General features: G+C 33.6%; 1 protein-coding gene across 2 annotated transcripts in view; it reads left to right on the top strand.

Moving 5' to 3' along the window:
- LOC106457531 (methyltransferase-like protein 16) overlaps positions 1–24,140 on the top strand; it is a 32,132-nt gene that overhangs the window by 3,620 nt on the left and 4,372 nt on the right. For both annotated transcript variants that reach the window (XM_013916961.2, XM_013916962.2), the window contains exons 2-7: positions 8,073–8,423; positions 11,849–11,989; positions 14,150–14,408; positions 16,886–16,955; positions 21,649–21,741; positions 22,802–22,930. In XM_013916961.2, coding sequence (XP_013772415.1) covers positions 8,096–8,423; positions 11,849–11,989; positions 14,150–14,408; positions 16,886–16,955; positions 21,649–21,741; positions 22,802–22,930 — 1,020 coding nt within the window. In that variant the 5' untranslated portion in view covers positions 8,073–8,095. The remainder of the gene's footprint in view (positions 1–8,072; positions 8,424–11,848; positions 11,990–14,149; positions 14,409–16,885; positions 16,956–21,648; positions 21,742–22,801; positions 22,931–24,140) is intronic.

The raw sequence follows: 24,140 nt of genomic DNA on the forward strand, positions 1-24,140 counted from the left end.
TAAAATGAATAATGGACAACAAATATTTTTGAATATACTCCTAAGGGACTTTATTACTCACAATCTTGTGACTAGAAAAAAATGTCATTTACCATCACATTGTTGTCTATAGCTAAGTACATACGGCATTAGTCAATTTAGAACTGTTTCCTAAGAAGCTGTCCAAGTTATTAAAATGAATAATGGACAACAAATATTTTTGAATATACTCCTAAGGGACTTTATTACTCACAATCTTGTGACTAGAAAAAAATGTCATTTACCATCACATTGTTGTCTATAGCTAAGTACATACGGCATTAGTCAATTTAGAACTGTTTCCTTAGTGCTGTCCAAATTATTAAAACGATTAATGGATAACAAATATCCTTAAATATACTCCTAAGAGACTTTATTATTCACAATCTTGTGACTAGAAAAAAAATGTCATTTACCAGCACACTGCTGTCTATAGTTAAATCACTATTCTATCAATATATTTTTTTTTTCACCATCAAAGTTTTTAATTTTTTGTGAGAAACCTTATCAAAAGATTTCTGAAAGTCAAGTTAAATAACCAACCAGGATGCTTTCATTCAAAATAGGCAGAGGGCTTATCAAATAACTTCATTCAGTTGGTAAATGAAGAAAACCTTTTCCAATACGGTACTTTACTTACGCTCACATGTATAGCTACTTTTGTTCAGTGCTGCCCTCTATATGAAATAATTTTTTAGCATGCCACAAGCCTTGAACTCCCATGTACCCTGTGATCAATGTACTTTACTGCAACTTGCAAGTAAATCATCATGAGAGAACCCACCTGATGCATGTGACTCCCTCTGTTCGATTCTTTCGATTTATCACTTCTTGTTAGGTAGTGGTCTAGTGCTAATATTTTTCAATGGTGCTTTTTTCAAATGCTAATTTTTATTTTTTTGCAAAGTAGTGATTTACTTGAATTATTCATTTGCTAATGTTAGTTTTCTGTAGTAGTTTGCCACAATAACTTACCTGTATATGTTGTTTTTTCTCATTTTCGAATTATTCACAGTTTAAGATGAATTCCGAAAATTATGTTACAACTTTTTATATTCTTCCTACTATTTTAGTGCCTTTACATAGGCTTCAGGTTGGGAGGTCTCAGCTGAGGATTTTTTAGCTATCATTCATCAGTAGATTGATTGTTATATGAGTCGTCCTTCTTCTTTTGACATTGTTCAGGTTCCTTCTGGATCATACAAACCCGTTCATGATGATGAAGATTTTTCAGTCTTTTTCCTCCACCTAGCTATGCTGTGCCTTCCCAAGCCTCTCCTGCAGAATCTGCCAGGCTTAACTCAGCCTTTTTGGATATGATTTCACAGGTGTGTTCCATTTTATTGATTTCACAGACTTCATATGATCTTTTTCCTTCCTTGTTACATGACACTCCGTCCTTAGAGTACCTTGTTTTCCCTCCTTTTCCTGACATCAGAGTTCATGCAGAGCATTTCATTTCTCAGTTAAGGGCTGATGCTAGCATGCCTCATCCTCCACGGGCTTCTGATCATTATGCTTTGGCTTATCATCAGGCTGATCAACCCTTTCTTGATGCCCACCAGTTGAAGTCACTTTTGCCAGTGTGTGTGAGGGTGGGGTTGGAGAGCTGACCCTGAAAATTCTATCCATTTCTCACATGACCAGTCTTCCACCTTCGTCTTACCCTTACTGCTCTCCTATAGTACTTGTCCACCATACACCTTTCTGAGGCACTCCACTGATCCCCTTTCTTGATTACATCCATGTTGGTGCAATTGTTCTCCTCAGCCCTATCCCTTCACATGTGGTTTCTTTACTGTTGGGATCTTCTTGGGAAGAATGTTGTTTTGTCACAGGTTCATCTACCTTGCATTTATCTTCTTGACTTATGGATGGCTTTATTTCTCCATTGGTCTGTCTTTGGAGATATTCCTGAGTCTTTGGAGTCATATGTGGAACCTGTGAGACAACATTCAACTCTTTCCTCTTCAGTTGCTCCTTTGTCTCATTCTGATTCTGTGCCCTTTCCCATAACTGTTCTTCGTCCTGCACCCTCCTCTCGTTTACCAGTTCCTACCATTAGGGCTTTGACATTTTGTTATGTGTCTCGATGTCGGGTTCATCGTCACCAGCAGTTCTGGTGACTATCAGGTGTTTTCTGTTCCAGTGGGGGTGCATTTGACTGATTTTGTGGAGGGAATTCACTACTAATTTTAGGGTAATCCTTTTCAGAAGGATTTTTCATCTGTTTCCCTTCTCCCCTCTATTTTCTCATGTACCAATTTACTTCCCATTACCTCGGGATCCTGCTACTAGTCAGCATCTATTACAAGCCCTGCAGACTCTTCTATCACAGAAAACTATTGATCCTATTTGCCAGGTTTTCAGGCTTTTTTGTTGTTCCCAAGATAACTGTGGACTGGTGTCCTGTGATCAATCTGTCCTGCCTCCACCAGTTTCCCGATCTTCCCTGCTTTACCTTGGAATCCTTTCTCACACTCCAGTGGGATTTTTCTCCAGGACTGTGGATGACCAAGGTAGATGTCTCAAATGCTTATCTCCATATTCCTACTTCTCATCAGTCCAGACATTATCTTTAGTTTTAAAAACTATGGAGCTGTGTATGAGTTTCATGCCTTGCCTTTTGGGCTTGCTTCAGTACTGTATGTATTTTATCAGGTGGTCAAAGTCTTTGCCCAACTTATGCATGCTCGAGGGTTGCATTTATACTCTTATATGGACAACTGGCTCCTGTTAGCTCATTTCGAACTGGAGTTTTCTCAACACACACATCTGCTACTGACAGAAATAGCTCATGTTGGTTGGATTCTCAAGTTGGAGAAGTCTTTCCTTTTGCCCACCTAGTATCTTATCCACTTGTGTGTATTTTTCAATAACCTCCTCAGTCAGGTGCAACTTTCTCCATTTTTCTCCATTCAATGGAGCTTTCAGTTCTGAAGGAACTTGCTGCTCCTTCTGTTTCTGCATGTAAGGTTCTCTCACTTTTGGAGACTTGAGATTCTATGGAAGCCCTTATCCCTTTGGGTCGAGCACATATACATTCTCTTTAGTGGACTCTGCATGACCAATGGAATCTAGTTCGGAATCCCTTGGACTCCCAAATTACTCTTCCTCCTTCCCTTACAGATGATTTGCATTGGTGGTTGAACCAGGACAACACAATGACAGGAGTACTGCTTCTTCCACCTTGTGCAGATTTGCATCTGTTCACAGATGCTTTTCTCCAAGGATGGGGTGTGTGGATCAATCAGCAGGAGGCTTCTGAACAATGGTCTCAGATTGAAAAGTCTTACCATATCAATATCTTGGAGCTTCTGGCAGTATGACATGTTTTGGATAATTTTCTTACTCTGGTATGGAACCACCTCATCAGATCCATTCAGAAAATTCCACTATTGTAGCTTATATCAGTCACCAAGGGGACACCCTTTTGTGGTCAAACAATGCTGCAGATAAGTCTCCTTGTATGTCATGCTTTGGGTGTTTTCAATCTCTTGGTGGATTGGCTTTTGAGACACAACCAGGTTTATCCCATGGAGTGGTCTCTTGACTCTCAGATTTTCAAGTAGCTATGCAATCATCGAAGTACTCCTCATCTGGATACTTTTGCCACTTTTCTTAACACTAAATTACCTCTTTTTTGGTCTCTGATTCCTCATCCCCAAGCCCTGGCTGTGGATTTTCTCAGTCAGGACTGGACCAACCAGTACCTTTATTTTTTGCCCTCCCATCCAACTCCTTCTGAGATTATTTGATTGCTCCTTACTGGCTGGTACAACCTTGGTTTTTTTGTCTCCAAACTGCCCACCTTCTGCCTCTTCCTCTCACTCCATCCCTACTCCATCAACCTTGGTCACTGGTCCTTCATCCCGCCCTTCACACTTTTTTTACTTCATGCCTGGAAATTATCAGGTCCCAGGCAAGGAAAGATTTGGATTGTCTAGGCACGACCGTTTGCCTTTCCTCTCTTGAGGTCTATCAACGTAAATGGAACCCCTTCTGCCATTGGTTGTTGAGTCAGAGTTTTTCCCCTTCTCAGCCAACTGTTCCTCAACTTATGGATTTCCTCACCTGGCTGTTTGATCATGGGGCTTCTGTCTCTTCCAGAGCTGTTTATTGAGCAGCCTTATCCAACACCTTCCATTTTCCTGGTACCATTTGGTGTTTTCTCTCATACTGTCTCTCTTTTATTGCATTCCTTCCAGATTTGTAGGCATCTGTGTCAAGCGTTTCTTCTGGATTGGAATGTCAATACTGTACTTCAATGCCTTACACTCCCTCCATTTGTACCTTTGTTCTTATGTTCCATGTTTCAACTATCTCATAAGACTTATTTCCTACTTCGTTTAACTGTGGGCATTTTCAGCCTGATATATTTGCCATTGATGTTTCATGCACTTTCTTCCATTCCACATATGTTCTCTTTTATCCAGATTGATCTTTTCTACCCAAAACTTTGGAGGCTAGTGAGGGTCATTTTTCCTTCTTACCAATTTCACTTCCATCCGGATACACTTTTATGTCCCGTACCCGCTCTTTGTTGTTACAGTGTCTACACAGCCTCCTTCTGTGGTTCCCATTCCTACCTTTACAAGTTTGGTTCGTCAACTGATTCGATTTCCATATTCTTCCATGTCTTCTTCTCGAAATCTGTTCCAGATGTCTTTACATCAGATCAGGCATTTCACCTTTGTCATCCATTGAAATAAATTCTTCAGTCAGGCATGTAGAATACACCTCATACATTAATCTCTCACTGTCTACATCAGGTGGCTTTTTCTTCCTTGTCAGAATACAACCTCCTGCCTCTCACCATCCTTCAAGCTTCAGTGCAGCTATGACTGGGTAAGTTATATTTTCTATAGATATATCCCTTCCAGTGGCATGTCCCAATTAGATTTTCAGATCCTGTCCAGGAGTGCTTCCTATCTCTAAAATCCACGCTATATGGCCAAGATGTATACCCATGGCCAATAATGAACTGTTTAGATTGGCTGTTCCACAAGATTGCTAGTAGGTTTTCCTTGTGATATTCCATTCAGTAGAGATTAGTGCAGTGGTGTTCTGCAGGTGTAGATGGTGTTTGATCCTTCAGTCATGTGCTCCACCTCTGTGCATTGGGTCATGGAGGTTAATGTTGCACCAAGATTCTGTGCAGTTCTATCCAAAGGGTGAGGTTGTATATCTTTTACAGAAGCAATCCACTTCCGTAAGGTGGGACTCGGAGGTTGATGTTGCACTCCAGCTTTTGTGTGGTCCTATCCGGAAAATGATGTTGCTTTGGAGTAGATCCGTCACATTGCAGTTCTCCCCTTTGACTGGGATCCCTCATCTTACCATCACTGGGATGTTGGTTCCCAGTGAGTGGTTTTGGATTAGAGCTAGACCAATCAACATAAATCCTCATACATGTGTTGGTTGTGTTTCCTCACCCTAACTCAATTTAGTAGTTTTGCCTCATGATCTCCACCTCCATGTGGTGTGTCCTGGAGGTTGATGTTGTGCGCACATGTGCTTAGCTTCTGTGTGGTCCTATCTGGGGGAGGATATTGCTTGAGCCAAAGGTTCTCCCCCTCGCATTCCACATCAAAGATCTTTCACTATCTGAGGCTGCTGTTGCGCAGTGGGGTATCACTCTGATTGGGTTTCATTTCATGTGACCTGCCACATTGGCACATCTCTTCAGATGTTAGGTCCCCAGATGTATGTGTGGTTGTGAATTTGGGCACATAAACCCCATTTTCTTAATTGGTTTCACAAGAATACGCTTCTATTCTACTCAACTTGAAGTGAAGACAATGTGGACACTCCTCCAACCATGGTTTGGATGTTGTATTCCCAATGCAGCTGGGTTTTGGGCTAAAGTTGACCGGCTGCATACAGTCTAATGCGCCTAGCCACTCTACACCTTGGAGCATGTCCATTTTAGTTTTCCCCATATTCCTGTCTGTGGATGGTTCTTTTACAGTCATTCTTCACCAGGATTGAGATTCTGGTGTGTTTTGGTTCGGATTCAAATCCACCCTGTTTTTCTCTCTCTTTTGGTTGTGCTTCTCCCACTTTCCATCTATGTGTGCAACATCTGTTTCCACACTAGATGCAGAATATACAGTGTACAGAAGTGATTTGGTCTCCTACATGTGTTCCTCTCCAAACGGGGATCCCACTTCATGGGTGTTCTTCGGATGTTTTCAAAGGATACTTCTTTATATCCCTCGCACTGGTTCCTTCACCTATTCAATGTGGGGTTCTAGCTATTCATGTGAGAATAGGTAAGGTACTGTATCTGAAATTATTATTTTCCTACACTGAAAACATATTTTGGATAGGTACTTACCTCCTCTCATACTTTCTACCTTTCCTTTACACTAAAAACCTTTCTTCTTATTCTCAAAGTGATAGTTCAGTATAATCGAATAGAAGTAGTCACATGCATCAAGAGGGTGTGTTGCACTCCTATTTATGGTAGGATGTTGCATGCATGATTTACATGCAGGATGCAGTGAAACACATTGATTGTGGGAGTTCAAGGCTTGTGGCATACGAAAAAAATTTTGCAAGTAGAGGACAGCACTGAACGAGAATAGCTATACATGTTAGAGGAGGTAAGTACCTGTCAGAAATATATTTTCAGTATAGGAAAATAATAATTTTTGTAAAACCATACAAAAATCATTAATCCAGTTTTCTAAATGATTCCTGACAACAGATTCCCAACACATTTCTAACAGTGGAAGTCACATAACAGTTCCATGAGGCTCCCACCTTTTTTTTAATTTTTCTGAAAATAGAGAATCAAATTGACAACCTTCCATTTGTCAAAAGCTTTTGTATTGTTAATACACATCTGAAAGACAGCCTCTAAAGAACCACTAAGTCTTTGCTAAGCTTCAGTATATTAGGACAAATCTATTCACAGCTGTAATCTCTGTTTTCAACAAATTTTTCAAGATTTCCTAAAGCAGGAACTTCTTTTATATAAAGTTTACTTAAGGAAAAAAATCTATCCAATTCGTAAATAAATTAATCAGCTTAAAATTTTCCTTTTCACTTTGATCAGTAACAACACTAGTAAAGAAACGTTTTAGCACTTCAGCTATCTTCCTTCTATAAAAAAGGTTCACTTCAAAATTTCTTAGGGGCAAATGCTATCTTTTAGTCTCTTTTTATTAACACAAGTGTAAAATCCCTTCCCTTTAAATCATATTTTATGTTTTAGCCAAGATGCTTTCATGATTTTTTTTAACCCTAACATTGAAGATAATACTTTTATGATTGTTCTTGCACAATTACTTTCTACCATATCTGCCTTAATACTAAGAATCAGGTTTAAAATACTATCTTTCTTAGTAGGATCTTTCACATACTGATCAAGAAAAAGAGTCCCCTAAAATCTCAAAATTATCCAACTTCATTTGACTAAGACAGGTTGACCCAGTCACTATAAAATTAAAGTCTCAAAATGTTAAGCTTTTTTTTATTGATAATGTGAACAACCCGTTTTTTTCCCTTTGTTTGAGGATCTCAACCCAAACATGTACTGCAGCTTTTTTCCAATCTCACAGGTATCACATCTTTATTAAAGTCATAGGCACATGGCTGAGAAATGTATTAAATATTTTGGGAGGTATATTACATTTTATATCCTAAAATAATTAGCTGTATAGATTATGCTAATTTCTATTTTTTGTAATTTTATATTGAAACATGGTTATATATATATACACACACATAGGTATAACAAAAGAAAGTACAAGTAAGGTTATTGAAAGATTTATTTATAATTTTATTCATGTTACAATATTCTTTGGCAAAAATAATTATATTTTCTTGCTGTATATTTTTTTACATAAAATTTCTTGGATTTTATCATGAGTATACATTTTACAGTTTAAACTTTCTTTGGTAAGCTCTATATAGTTGGTTTGATTATTAATTGCTTGAATATCTATGTAAGGCATTACTGTACTTAATTTTTTTTTCTGTTTTAATTCCTTTCATCAGAAAATTAGATAATAATTGTAGTAAAGTGATGCTGTATTATCTTCCAGGTTGTTGTTCGCATTTGCAAATCATGTCACTAAACAGATTTATGCATCCACGCAACATTTATCGAACTCCACCAGACTTTAAAGAACTTGCAGTAACATATCCTGAATTTCGTAGACATGTAAAACAAGAGCTGTCTGGAAAAATTTCACTTGACTTTCAAGATCCAGCAGCACTGAGAGCACTCAGCAAAACTTTGCTCCATAAAGATTTTGATCTAGAAGTGGACCTCCCATCGGATCGTCTTATCCCAGCTTTGCCTCAAAGACTGAATTATATATTGTGGGTAGAGGACTTGCTTGAGATTGTAAAAGAAGACAGTGCAAGTGATGTGTTGGAAGGGGTTGACATTGGTATGTACATAACAAGTTGGTATCCAAATCATTGATGCACAACTTGTTCTACATTTATTTATATAAACATATACAGAAAAGCTTTTATGTGTGCATATATTTTCACATCAACATCCAATAGTAATCCAAGAGTTTTAAATTTATGTTTTCTGTAGGTAATATGTTTTGGGTGTTCAATTAAAAATACAGATGAATGTCTTCAAAGTATTCAGCTTTTAACCCTAGAATTAACCTTTGATATAACTGATGAAGTCTAGATATTGGGCTTTTAAGTAGATTTTTCTAAACTTTTTATATTTTAACTTGCTTGTGGATTTATGACTATTGGTTACAGGGTCACTAATAATATACAAATCACACACAGTAATTTAAAAACACCATCAATATTTCATTTAATTACACTGATTACTGCTGGGATCCAATATGTATTTTACATAGAAAATGAGTAATTTTGCACAATTTGTTTTTCTTGATTCCTCACTGAGCATTGTTACAGGCAAAAGCATATGATGCAGTATGCAAACTCTACCTTTAGTGATTGGGATACAAATAAGTTGGTCATTGAGTATTAAACTAATTTATTTGAAGTTTTAGATAATTAGCTCTGCTTATATATATATATGTGTGTGTGTGTACATGTTTGGAAGTGAAGAATTCTGGTTAGTTGTTAGACTGGTAAGATAAAATTTGTCCATTTTCCCAAACAGTAGATCTTGATTTTGGATTTAGATTTAAAAATGCTTTTGACTACATATTAATTACTTATACAGCATCAGGAAGTAAATATAAAGAGAGTTCTGTTATGGTAATAGTTGTCAACTAACGTACTAACTTATGCACAAAGAAATGTACCTTATTTTTTGTGGATGTTCAACTACTTATATCCTGACATCTTGGAAGAAGTATTAATATTACATTATTAATGCTGTTTTATAGCAGATTTTCAATTGGATAGTTTAGGATTGACATAGATTAAACTTGATTCATTTTAAAAATAATTATTTTTCAATTTAATAAGAAAAATAAGAACTAAATCACATTACATTCACTTTTATGACACTTCATAAGTCCAAATAAATTGCTGCAGTTAACTGTCATTCAAATGTTAAGTAAAATTGAAATTTGTTTCACAGCTTTCATGATTCCATGGTCTATTCCTTCTCATAAACAGGTGTTTCCAACAAGGTACCTTACTTCTGCTCACATACATAGCCATTCTCGTTCAATGCTGCTCTCTATTTGCAAATTTTTTTTTTGCATGCCACAAGCCTTTCACTCTCATATACCCCTTCGGTTCACATGGTTTAACTGATTCATGCATGAAAATTGTCATGCGATATACCTTTACCAATAGATGCACTCCACACACACACCTGACTTTCTCTATGCTATTCTACGAAACTATCACTTCTCGTTTGGCAGTGTTTGTGTTCGGATGCTTTATCTAATGCTGTCTTCGAATTTTGAATTTTCCTACTTATTTTAAATTGTTATTTGTACCTAATTTCATTGTGGTATTATTTAATTCTCCCCCCAGTTACAGAACTTAATCATTTTTACATGCTTTTCTTTCTTTATTAAGACAGTTGTGTTTGGTTTTCATTTGCATTATGAATTCTGAAGTGCAAGTTACAACATCAGAGGTTGTACCTTCTACTAGCACATTTACTCAGGCTTCAGGTGGGAAGAACTCAACTTTGGAATTATGGGTGATTATTTGTCGAGAGATTGATCATTAATTAAGCCAACCTTCTTCTCCTGATGTTGCCCAACTTCCTCCAGAACAAACCAAAATGTTTTAGGACAACGAAGCTTTTGACAGCCTTTTTCCTCTGCCTGAATTTGCCGTGGATTCTGTTAGGCCTAATATAGCTTTTTTTGGACATAATTTCCAAGGCATGTCCTGTTTTATCCTTTTCCCCAATTTCTTATAATCCTCTACCTTTCTCATTACATGATACTCTTTCCTCTCAGTATATTGAGGCTCATGCTGAGGATTTTGTATTTCAGTTACGTGATGGCACGGGCATGTCTCACCCTCTGCAGGCTTTGGATCAGTTTACTTTAGCCTACCATCAGGCTGATACTCCATTCCTTGACTCTCAGCAATTGGAGTCCATTTTACCCATATGGGGGGGGCATATTTGTCCTGTTCTTTTGTCCCATGCCTAATTTTCTCCCCTTATCTTGCCCTCATGGTACTTGTCCACCATACCCTTCTTCTCTAAGGTGCCCAACCAAGATCCTGAGGGTTTTTTGGGGGATACATTTGCCATAATTACATCTTTCTTACCATATTTGTCAACTTTGGCTCTTTCTCTACACATGTGGTTCCTCTGGTGTTTGAATTTTTGGGGGAGAGATGGTTTTGTTCCATGTTCGTTTGCCTTCTCCTTATCTCAGGGACTTGCACCTGGCCTCTTTCTCCATCAGTCAGTGTTAGATCTTCCAGCGACTTTGAGTGGGATCTGTGAGACAGAAATTAACTCTTTCCTTGTTGGTTGTGCATGTGTTGGTCTCGCACAGAGCCTTGACCATTCCCTATTTCTGTTCCCTGTCATAATCCTTCCCAACCCTTACCTGTTACTTCCACTGGAAAATTATGTTCTCATTGTTTAATTTGATGCTGAGTGTCATGCTGCCAACAGTATTTATGACGACCTTCTGGGCTCTGGTCCAGTGGGGCTTGTTTATTCCAGTTTGTTCATCTATGTTTCTACTTTCTCCCTTGCACTAGTCCTTCCACCTTTTCAGTGTGGGATTCTAGCTATGTATATGAGCAGAAGTAAGGTACCTTTTCAAAGTTATAATTTTCCTACACTGAAAATATATTTCTGACAAGTACTTATTTCTGATGACACTTCCTGCCCTTCCTCCCCACTGTCCACTAGTGCTTAGGTTTCTGCTTAAACTTGAAGTCATAGTTAAGTTGAATAGCACAGAGGGAGTCACACAAGTCACATGTGTGGGGGTGTATCTACTGGTGGAGATTTGTTGCATGATAATTTTCATGTGTGAATCAGTTAAACCATGTGAATCGAGGGTGGTTGTGGGAATGAAAGGCTTGTGACATACAAAAAAATTTTGCAAATAGAGGGCAGCACTGAGCAAGAATAGCTAGGTATGTGAGTGGAAGTAAGTACCTGTCGGAAATATATTTTTAGTGTAGGAAATTATAACTTCTAAGTAGCTGGTTTTCATGGAGACGAACAATTTACATTATAACATTGGTATACAGTGCATAACAATACATTCAAAAGAAGTGGTTCGTAAACGAGTTTTAGCATTAATTAAAGTTTGAGAACTTACCAATCTAACCAATTTTTATATCAGAATGTTTTTACTATATATGTATATATAGTTTTTTCTTAACACTTTTAAAAATACCTCTTTTATTTTCCCATTATTTGTTTTTGTGGTAACAGGAACAGGAGCATCTTGCATTATACCCTTGATTGCATGTAGAAAAAACAAATGGAAATTTGTTGCTACTGAAGTTGATGCAGAATCCATCAGTTTAGCTCAGAAGAATGTAGATAACAATGGCTTAAAGGACTCCATCCAGAGTGAGTTAGTGCTTGATTTTATAAAACTTGGTGAACTTGGATGATTGAAAGTTTGTAACACCGACTATTTGAAATATAATTGTAGCTTGATTGCTTTCTCTTTTTTTTTTTTGTTTTTTTTGGGTGGGGGGGGGGTAGTTTTGTTTGTTTCTCATGAATACCTTTTGTGTGACAATAGAGAGGTTATTATTTCGCCTTGGTGTTTATTTTTGAAAATGTGAATAAAATGAATCAAATACTTTAAGGTTAATTACATCTTCACAAATAAGCATATAACTTGCTTTAATTGTTGTGGTGTGCACATATATCTATCTCCTATATGTTGTTTCATATCATGCAAGAGGTTTTTATTTTTCTTAAGTCTAATTAAAAGTATTATCTACATTCAATTGAATTTGTGGTCTAACCCAACCATTAGTTTCTGTAGCAGGGTTCTGTCAAGTAGGTTATTTGTTATTTCATGGGAGAATTGTATCCTACATTGCACTGAGTATATGGGATTGCTTTACAACTGTCACATGGAGCAGAAATGGATCCAGATACTTGTGACACTATACAGAAAGATACGTATCTGCTTTGAAAGGGCCAAGACTTGCTGTAAAGTGCTGTATTCTCATATTTGTTCTTTGTTTTATATACCTACTATGTATTAATGTATTTTTAATCTAATTTTTTCTTTTAAATTTATTTTAGTTTCATTTATATTCTGTTTATCATTTGTTTGCTTTTTACTTAACTTCACCATTTCTGACTGGAAAATTCTTGAAGTAATTGTGGAATGTAAATACATACATGTAGTGTTTGTCAAACTGACTTCTTCCATTTTTTTTCTGTTAATGTTCTTGCACTAACATTTTATCTAACCAAAGCTTTGAAACTTATTATGTGGGGCTCATTTACTTGTGTGCCATTATTTCTCTAAACTGGGGTTACCTCACTGTTACCATCTATCTCATCCATATAAAACAGTACTTTAAAGAAACTCAGGAGATAGTTACCTGTACTGTGTGTAATTTTGTATAATTCTAGCAGATATGCAAAAAACATGCACTGAAATCTACAAGTCCACTTATTTTAGGCCTACAATTAATTAAGCCTTTATTATGTGCAGCATATAATTGATAAAGAGATAAATTAACCCTGTTTTTGTTTTAGTTTAGTTAAGGCTAAACTTTACTGTACTTAATAGTATCAATAAGTAAGCTTATAATATTATTCTACGACCTAACATTGACCTCTTTAAATTCTTTGATAAAATTTTAATATGTTATACAAAATGTCTACTGAAGTTTAATTACATTTGTCTTTTGCTTACATCTGTTGAAAAGAACTGTGTGCACATGTGCAATTAGACAGTAAGGTGCATGCAAATTTTCAAGACAGACAAAAACTGAGTATTGTTATAATAGGTATTGATAAATTGGTTTATGGATGATTAAATATAAAATGTTTTAGTATTCTTACAGCTGTGTTGGTCTTCTTTTGAAAGTTATCCTAAAGTGACGATACTGTATATGCACTATCTAATTATATAAAATACATCATACTCTTCCTCTGCTCTGTTTTATTCCTCAAAAGTTCAGTGTTTTAATTTTGAACTTTAAGACAATCACTTTTAATTATCTTGTGTGGATTACTTATTTCCTGTTTCCTCATATAAGAAAAATAATATTCAACTTGCAACACCATATTCAACCTTAAAATAAGGTGCACACTTATCTAATTTCAAATAACAATAGTAGTCAAGCATATCACTGAAAATCTTGAGTTCAGTGTTCAAATTTTGTTGTTCTGCTATATTTAAAGCCTGATGAAAGAAGGCCCATCTTCTAGAAACAATTCAGTTATTAGATTCATTTACTGTGATTCTACATAATTTTCACATGTTATAATGATAAACTGTTTATATATATATAGTCATAGGAATAAGAAAATGTTTATATAATTAAATGATGAAGCTTAAACTCTTTCAGTGATGCATAAACTGTTTACATAGTTTATTTTCCTGCCAACTAAATTTAGCCAATTATTAGATAGTTACTCTCTTGATAGAAAAAAAATATTTAATATTTTAAGTATTGATAACAGAAAATATAAATTTATGTGTATGATAAGAAATGTTATGTCCATTTGTGCAAAATTTTCTTCTCTACTTCATAGTAATTCAGACAGAATCTGGTTGCGTTTTGAAGGAAGTTGTGGAAGAAGTAGGAAAAAATTTTGATTTCTGTTTTTGTAATCCTCCTTTCTTCCGTGATCAATGGGAGGCTAATCCAGAAGGAAAGTCTCGTACTCCTAATCGTCCACCACCAATTTCTGCTAATAGTGCCAGTGATGTGGAAAAGGTGACTGAAGGAGGGGAAGTAGAGTTTGTTCGAAAGATGATCCAAGACAGCCTGGCCTTAGGCACTCAAGTCAGGTATAGTGATTCTTATGTTTTGCAAATGAAATCTTTGTGGATGCTGATTGAAATGAAGGATGTATTAATATATTGTTTAAATATGCTAAGATTAGTAATGAAGTTTGCTATAAGTTGTGTGCAGGTATGTATATATGTACTGTGTGTGTGTGTGTAAGTATAAAAAAGTAATTTAATATTGGGGCATACAATGAAGCCAGTAATGGTTAAATGGACTATATTCACATTGAAAGCTATGTAAGCATATGTTGATAAATAATATATTACCATTCCAAATTATGAATTTTAATGAAAGTGTACCAAAGAAGTAAAACATCTTGATGTAGAGCAAAGTGTTCTAAAAACCTCAAGTGTGTTCAAAACCACAGTTTACCAGCATCAGGGCCAGTGATCTGGAAGAAGGCAGACAGTATCACACAGAAACTTTATTTCAATTTCAAAGTTAGCGTTGATTGGCTTGACAAATTATGGGTGTATTGTGGTTTCGAGTACAAAGCTGTTTTCAGAGAAAGTGCTGATATTAAAGAAGCTGGTTGTAATGCTCAGATTTAAGATGTTTTGTCTCAGATTCTTCAGAACTACAATGAAGATGACATTGTTAATGCAGATGAAACAGACAAGACTACGACAGTTAAATCTGACACTTGCTATTGTGGCAAAAAAAGTAAAGAGCATGTCACTCTGATGATGGTTGAAGCTAACATATCAGGTACAGAAAACTTCCCTTTCTTCTGTTTGGGAAATCTAATAAGCCATGGTGCCTTTTAAAAGTCAAATCTCTTCGTCTTGCATATGATAGCAATAACAAAGCCTTAATTATATCCATACTTTATTAATCCAGGCTTTTGAAGCTTGACAACTGCTCAGCTCACCTCAAAGTGCTAACAAGAGAACTGGAGACTATTAAAGTTATATTTTTTGCCTTTTAATGAGATCTCCAAGCATAGGCTGTAGGATCATGGTGTTGTTAAAATTTCAAACCTTATTACAAGAAGAGCATAGTCATTAAAGTTGTAGATTTTTTTAAATGATAAAATAATAATCTATTATCATGCTTCTTCACTGTGCAAGTGAGATAGAAAAAGCATGGAAGGATATTAAACCCATTACTGTAAAACTTGTGCTTTGGGAAAGCCAGTTTTGTGACTGAGAACAGAAGAGAAGACAGAAGTGTGGAAAATGATGACATTCAAGGTGACTGGCATTTGCTTCTGGAAGCACTCAATAGATCAAAAGAAGTTACATTTGAAAACTAAAATAACATCATTACCAATTACCTGACTTAGAAAAATCTAATCCTTTATGAGTGAGAAATGTTAAACTGTTGAGGACGAGGCTGATGATGAAACAGAACTGGAAATCCTTGTTTCCATCTCAACACTTGGAGAAGTGTTTCTCTACTTCACTGTGTGGATGACTGGATGTTGAACAAATACCTTAAGTCATGATGGCAGTCAAAGATAACAGACTTTCTTTAACTAATTTTTTTTTGTTTTTTCATTTCATTTTTCTTTTTGAAAATATTATGTTATATGTGAAAACTTAACAATATTCACCAAATAAATATCTATAAAGACCATCCAGCTTATTTACTTATGTAAATACATGTAAATATGTACCCTTTTTTAACATCTCCTTACAAATATACTTGCACCTTCATAAATTAAATTTTCTATAACTAGAATTTTTTTCCTGTCACTTGGGGATTCAGCTTAGGGATTAGGGATGTTCTACTGGCAGTGAGCATGTAAAATCCTCAAAGGTCTCATGTAATAGTTAAAATAATAACCAAATTTACAAGGTAGTTTGAATGTGTTATTTGAACTAACTTTAAGAAAAAAATATAGTTATTTCACATGACATTAGTTTGATCAAAATTTGTATTTAAATCATTCTGTTGCTTTAACTAACACTAGAATTGAAGTAAATTTTTCAAATAGAATGGAAGCATTTGTTTTTTATATTTACTTAGAATACGTTCAGTTTTTAAAACACAGTTTCTATAACTTTTCTAATTTACAAAAACAGTCAGAGTTTCAGTATTTTAAAACTGTATTTTAAAATGCACTTTACAAGAAAGTTTAAAACATTCATTTTCCATAATCTTTGAGTAATTCTTAATTTCTGATTGTATACTTATGTTACAAAATAATATGCATTAATTTGAAATGAATATTTGATTCAAACTAATAACCAATTCCTCTGTAATCACCCTGTGGGGTCAATTGTAAATTTATTGTCTTACAACAATAAAGTCCAGTGTTTGATTCTCTGCAGTGGACAGAGCATAGATAGCCAATTGTGTGGCTCTGTGTTAAAAAAAAAAGAAATACCCCAACAATTCCTCTGTACTACATACTAAATCATATTATAAAATAATTTTTGGTAATTTACTACTAGTTTGATCTTTTGTTTGTTAAAAGGACTTTTAATTTAAGCCTATCAAAATACATTAATCATGTGTTTTCTTTTTTCAGAGTATACACCACAATGCTAGGAAAAAAGAAAAGCTTAAAGATTATAAAGAATGAGCTGAGAAAACAAAAGGTAGAGCAACCTAAAAGTTACTCATTTTTTTATCTTTCATAGGATTATTTTAATTTCATTTTAATATTTAAAGTATTTAATTTTTTGAAGAGAAGTTATCAAATTAGAAGACAAGTGAATGCACAACCAATATGGAATATAGTTAAAGATTATAGTTATGATAAGTAATCAGGACTCCTTGTTTTCACTTTTTTACATATTTTCATAAATTATTTCTCTCATTAACAAAATATCACATTTAATAAATTTAAACTTGAATTTGGTTTCATTTAATCTTTTATCCTTCTGTCACATTGCCACTTTAAATCACTAGTTGCACTATGAAAGTCTGTTGTTTATGTTTTGAAAGAGAGAATGCTAATCTCTTCCTTGTTAGAATGGTTGACACCTTTAATCAGACAACTATTTATTTAATATAAATAGAAAAGTTAAGTACATTTTGAGTAAGTCTTTTTTTTTTAAGTTTAATGCTATTGCCATGGGTATCCTTTACTGTGCATGGCACGAGGTTTTAGTGTCTTACATTCAAAATTTTATTAAATGACTTTTTGTTTATGTTATACAAATTAGAATAGCATAAAATCTTAGCTAATAATTCATATTTTAATAGTATATAAGTTTGAAGTTCTTAATTCTACAAGGCAATATTAAAAAAGTTCTGAATTTCCTCTAGTGTGACCCACATGACACATTTTTGTTTAGCATGTCATCTTTCCTATTTTAACCACCACCCCTCGAAAAAGTGCGAAATTAAACGTAAATTACTCTCTATAAAATCATCATTACTCAGACAAACCATAATTTTTGTAGTCTTCAATTTTGTTTGGTTACAAAGCTATCGAATAGAAAATCAGACCTCTCCTGCCACACCTTCCTGTCACACCCTCTCTTTCATAATACCTTAATAGGTATCTTTTATGTTTAATTATATATTACATATAACCAATAGAAAGTCAAGTAGACAAGGTTTTCATCTATCAAATGACATATTGTATAACGTTATGTTCTGAATGGTTAAATGTCAATTTCACTCAGAGTACCAACATCATTCCCGTGAGAAAGTTAAGGACTAGCTTGGATGAATTTGTAATAACTCTTGTCGCATAGTCAGAAGGTCAAAACAATTTTCAGAGATAAAGGAATTTGTATACTTTTTGCATGTTATTAGTCTATATTCTTTGGTGCATTATTTAATTAAATAAAAATTTTTAATTGCATTACTATTATTTGTTTAAAAAATTAGGGTTAACTCTCTTTGACAATCAACAGCAAGAAAAAAATAAGATTGGTTAATTATTTTATTTCTTGTTTTTCATGTCCATTCTTTAGGTATAATTATAAAAGGAACTAGAATTTATAAATATGGATCCTATTAGGTTAGTTAAGATTAGATTAGGTAAAATAAATAATAATAATATTATAATAAAAATATTTTACGAGGCACACATGCGAGTAGCTCATAGTAGCTCATGGGTAATGTAATTCTTGGTTGAGACCAATTTATGTCTAATGAATATAGTTAGTTCTCAGTAAATTATAAGATACTTGTGTGCATTGTTCAAATACAATAAACTTGACAATAATATTCAATAAATAGGAATTTGATTCACCTGGATATTTTGCTGTCACCTTCTGTACTTGGTAAATCTAACTAAGCTTATATGATGTCTTGTCATAAAAAAACGTTTCCAAAGCTTTCAAGATAATTTAATTCAGTACAAAAATAGTTTAAGGAATAAATAGACTATCTAAAGGAACTATAAAAATTCATAGATTTGTGGTTTGTTCCTTGTTCTAAACTTTCCATTAGCTTTTGTTGTTGTTCTCTGCATATGTCTAATCACTTTCCCACAAAACAATGAATTTCTTCTTCTTTCACTTTATTCATTGTACATTGATGTAAATAGTTTATAAATTGCCCTATTCAATGGCTTATAAACTTTTCCTATAGCTAATTTCAAAGCTAATCTTCATTAGTTGTTGTTTAGATCATAATAATGTTGGAATGATAGTCTGAAGTAATTAAACCAGAAGAAGAAAAAAAAGAAAATAATTTGAAAAACAGGAATGATAACTTCTTAGAAAATATAATCCTGTGATTTTGGATGTGCATAAAAATTCTAATAAAAAAAAATCAATAAGTGTGTTGTCTGTGGGCAAGAGTCCTCGGTGCTGCTCAGAAATGAAAGTTTGAATTTTTTCTTTGTGGTGTATGATAAATAAATGTTACAAAATGACAGAATGTCAATTCTAAAATGTTTTTGAATTACAAATTTTTTAAATAATTAGAATAATTATTTTTAACTGAAATTTTCAAGTCTAATATATAGGTATGCATTTGACATAAAATATGCTCTGCAGTCTATATAGGGTTAATGGTGTGATGTAGAGGTTTAGTATGTATGTTATATTAAGGTTATTTTGGAACCTCACCATGTCATTGCAGTTGATTTCACCATCTTTTATCTTGTTCTATCTGATTACCATGTACCTTGACAACAGCTTTGCAGCATAGTTTCCATTGCAGGAAGCTCCATCATAAGGTTGCCATGCCCAAAGCACATTTCTCCTCCTTGAATATTTTCCATAAGACTTTTAGTATATATGGAAACTTGTATCACAATGCCTGTTTCAAAAGTAAGATAGCACAAATCCCAAGGCATCACATGGCGTGACTTAATTGGTATGCCCTCATATGGAATGACATGAATAGTCATTTCATTCTCCAGCTGCTTGAGATATGTAACTATTGAATGAATATGTTGAGGAAGCAATTTGTGTCACTATTCCAGATGGAGATCCCTTTTTGAATATATTATGCATTGTTGACTGGGATACATGAATGGCTTTTACCACTGACCCTCTTGCTTACCACAGCTGGGATATTACTTATTGCAGGTCTCATTGTGGATGTTCAGAATCAGTGTTAAAACCATCAATAGTTCTATTTAAAATAAGTTTCAATGGAAATGTTTAGAGAAAAATGGAACTGTGTAAGTTGGAAAAAGATGAAATATACACATTTCTTTCCAAACATATTCAAAAATGCATCTTAGGGTATGAAAAAAAATGAAATAAGTTTCAGTTTGAAGGACACTTCTTCTGAACCCTGCTTGAAGTCTAGATGACCCTCCAACCAAATTTTATTCTGTATGTATGTACATTTCAGCATTAAGGAAGATTCATAAATCTTTCTCTTTTTTTTTTTTTTTGCCAATGTGGTGCCATGGCTAAAAAAAATTCATATGCTTCAGTGTTCCATAACTTAAGATTATGGTTATTCATAATGCATGATATTTTGAATAAATTTGTAAAAGATTGAAGTCTTTGTGATATGAAAACATTAAAATATTATAATAGTGTTTTAGATACATTTTTACAAGTTAATAATATATTTTTATTTAGCACAAGTCAGGTGGCTTATAAAGCTCTACAGTTGCTTCTTCCTTTGAGAGGTGTAATGTGGGAAAGAGTTTTTTAACTCAAACCTTGTTTCTCTTAACTACTTTTAATATGTCTATGAGTACTTTTGTTTAAACTTCAAGGAGCAACACATGTAGTACTATTATGCTCTGAGTAATTTATTTTCAAGACATTTGACAAATTTTAAACTCAGACCAATGTCTTATTTGGTATAAATGGTGGTCTGTTAATGTTATTCTGTTACATATTTGGAAAACTTCATACTTTTTTTCCATTCTATATCGGGACTTTCTGGACTCTTCAAGTTTGTGCATTCTTCTTCTTTGTGTAAATTCTTTTAATATTATTATAGAGATTTTTTTTCATTAGGAAGGTTGGTAGTTTACCCATTCCAAGATATAGACACTTTTTAATTATTATTAGTACAACTTCAAATTACCTCATGGTTTACACACAGTTTTCCTGCTTACTTAACTGGTAAAACATCAGATGTAAGGAAAAAAATCCTCTACAGAGGTCAAGCCATAATGTGATTGAAGAGGTCATTGATACTGCTTTTTTCATATTTCTGAAACTAGTGTAACTGAAAAGTTTCAAGCATTTTGAAAATAGATGAACTGGTATTTAAATTATACTTTGCTGTAACAGTTCAACATTCATGCTTGATTATCTGTGTGCATGGATGGGGTCAAAGTGCACATGACAAGACCTTTTACAGAGTGCCATTCAACATAGTAAAATGTATTTTATGTCAGAGCTGTCAACTATTCATTTTGCCCTACATTACTGACTTAGCAATGGTTTGTAGTAGACGAGGGTAAATACCGGATGTAATATACAAGGATACTGAAAAAAGATGTAGATGCACATTTCGGAGAATTTAGAGGTAATGCAAACTGTATACTCAGAATCTGAGTTCATCAGTTTACACATGTCATGAGTGCAAGTACTTTTATAATAAATTGATTTTTTTGTGTACAAAAGAGTTGTACGTTTTACTAAAAGCTTCCCAATTTCATGCAGATACACATAGTAAAAATCAGAATTATAGTCAAAATTTTTTCTCCATTAGGAGGTCAGTTATTCTTCACTTTAGAATAACACATTATTTAATATAAACCTATCCATCTCAAATGAGAATAGAATAACTGGAGATAAGTAATTTCTGGATGCTCTTAAAATTCCCCAACTTTTTCAAACCTGATTTCACAGATGTTTAAAAATGTATATGAATATTGACTAACGTTGTTCTTTTTTTTATGTTTCTAAGGTTGAACAGTTTACAACCACAGAATTCTGCCAAGGTAGAACCATGAGATGGGGAGTTGCATGGACATTTATGAAAGGGGTTGACATTAAGAAGGTAATTTTAATGTACATACTAAAAGAATTTTAATCTATCAGACTATTCTGTTTCATTATTAACAATTAAATGCTATCAAAGAAAATCTTTGTGTATTTTACTATAAAGCTATAACACTTCATATTTTTTAGTATACAATATAAAAACATGTACAGAGTTTTAAAAAGTAATAAGTTTTTATAATAGTTTGACACCATTATAGATTAAACATTTAATGTTACTTGTATCTTCTGAATCATACAGTTAGCATGAAACTTATTTCTTGGATTGCCTAACAGAATAGGAGTACATTTATTTCTAGCTAAGCATAAATTTTTAACTTTTAAAATCAGTAAATGGCAAAATTATATTTCCAGGCTAATGCCATATTACATATTTATTTGTTGCAAGCTTAGGCATTTTATCTTCTTCATGATTAAATTTGAAAGCTTGCAGTAAGTAAATATACGATTTAGAATTAGTATGGAAGTGTAAGTTTATACTGAATGACATTGTTCTCCTTTTAGCTGTTTTGCAGTTCCATAAGTTTATATGAAGTTTGTTTTTTAATCTCTATATAAACATATCTTTGTATATATATCATAAAAAATATATTTGGAACATAGTTGCTTAAAATATGATTAGTAATAGCTCTCTGCTGTTAATTTCTAATAACTGAATGTTTGTGGATTAATTAGCATCACTGAAAATTAATTTTTACCCTATAAAGTTTAAATAGGTAAAGCAACATACATATATATCCCTAGAATAAAAATGACAGCTAGATTCAACAATATTTTGGGTAGGAGTGTAGGCTTAACATTTTTTTGGTCATGTGAGGTTAGATTATTGAGATTGTGCATGTTACTTTGACCAGTTGGTGAATTCCTCTACCTTGCCCCTAGTTGTAAATCTCCTATTAGAAGGTGCTGCATCAACATCAAAAAATTTCATCAAAAAGTCCTGTAAATTTGTTATTGGTATTTAAAGCTTTTGATTGGTACCCTTTATATCATATATACATATATATGTACAAATTTTCTGTCATCTGATGAGTAACATCTTCTTACACTTGATGTAGGCTCCTACCATGAAGCATGAGAAGCCAAAGCCACCACTGATCTATATTATTCCAAATGAATTAAAAGAAACAGAGTACAGTCTTTCTGAAATTCTAAGCAAGATAAAAGGTTTGATGGAAGAACTAAAGGTAAAATAATTTTACCATATTAAATAAAAATATTTTTTATGATACAGATATGTAAAAAATATCCACTTGTTCAAATCCTGGAATTACCAAATTTTGAGTTTGGGATAGCCCGAGGCTAGTGTGGTTCTTTTTTTGCATTATTAAAGTTTACAAAAATATTACCCTTTTTTTTAAATTGTTAAGTAATTACTGTTATTGACATGTTTGTAAGATTGGTAGCCTGTTTATCAACAATAGGCTAATCCATTGTAAGCTTGAATAAAAAATACAAACATATAGGTCACTCAGTTACTGACTTGTGAATTAAAATGTCCAATTATTTAGTTTCATATTCATAATAATTTTTACATGATTATATTTTGATGGATTACAATAGTTATTTAAATGCAAAGTTGTATTTATACAAGGTGAAACAGCTGTGTTTGGGCAAAATGACTGAGACCATTCACTTGGAACTCTATAGCCTATGTACAACTCAGAAGGGGGAAAACTTTTTGAACGTTTGTCCACTGTGTGACCCATATATTGTATAATAAACCTTATTATTTACAATACTTCAGGAATATCAGTCTGTCATATATGCAGACTGGTTAACTTGCCCATAGATTTTATATATCTGCATCACATGTGCTGAAATAAATCATATTATTTTAAATCTTGTAATACAGTGCAAAAAGTAATTGCAATGAATATACACATAGATATTTGCAGTGTGTAGTAATGAAGTCAATATAGCAAAAAAAAAAACAGTTGGGCTAGAATGTTTCTCATGCCTACTAGCTTGGGAATAGTACATAAAAGAATTTTTGTACCATTGTGGTATGATTTATTTAATAGCCTCATGTTAAAATTGAGAAGAAAATGTTTCTTAATGAAAATATGAATTATAACAACAAGTAAAAATAATGTTTACATTTATTATTTCATTATATATTATAAAATCATTTTTATTTTATAACTATTTGTTCCTTACTAAATAAACTTGAAATTTGAATTGATTTACTATAAAAATGTTTTCAAAAAACTTAATTGTTTTTCTGGCACCTGGAAGCAGAGAAATCTTACTTAAATACTTTATAGTCTACTGCTTTGACCCCTTCTATGATTTGCCTGAGATAACTCGTGTGTCCTTTGTGTTTCAAAGAGTATTTGCCAGAGTTAATGCAGGAAAACTTTTTCTTGCCATATTTATAATTATTTGCTTGAATTT

Source organism: Limulus polyphemus, unplaced genomic scaffold, assembly GCF_000517525.1.
Source record: "Limulus polyphemus unplaced genomic scaffold, Limulus_polyphemus-2.1.2 Scaffold342, whole genome shotgun sequence".
NCBI lineage: Eukaryota > Metazoa > Arthropoda > Merostomata > Xiphosura > Limulidae > Limulus > Limulus polyphemus.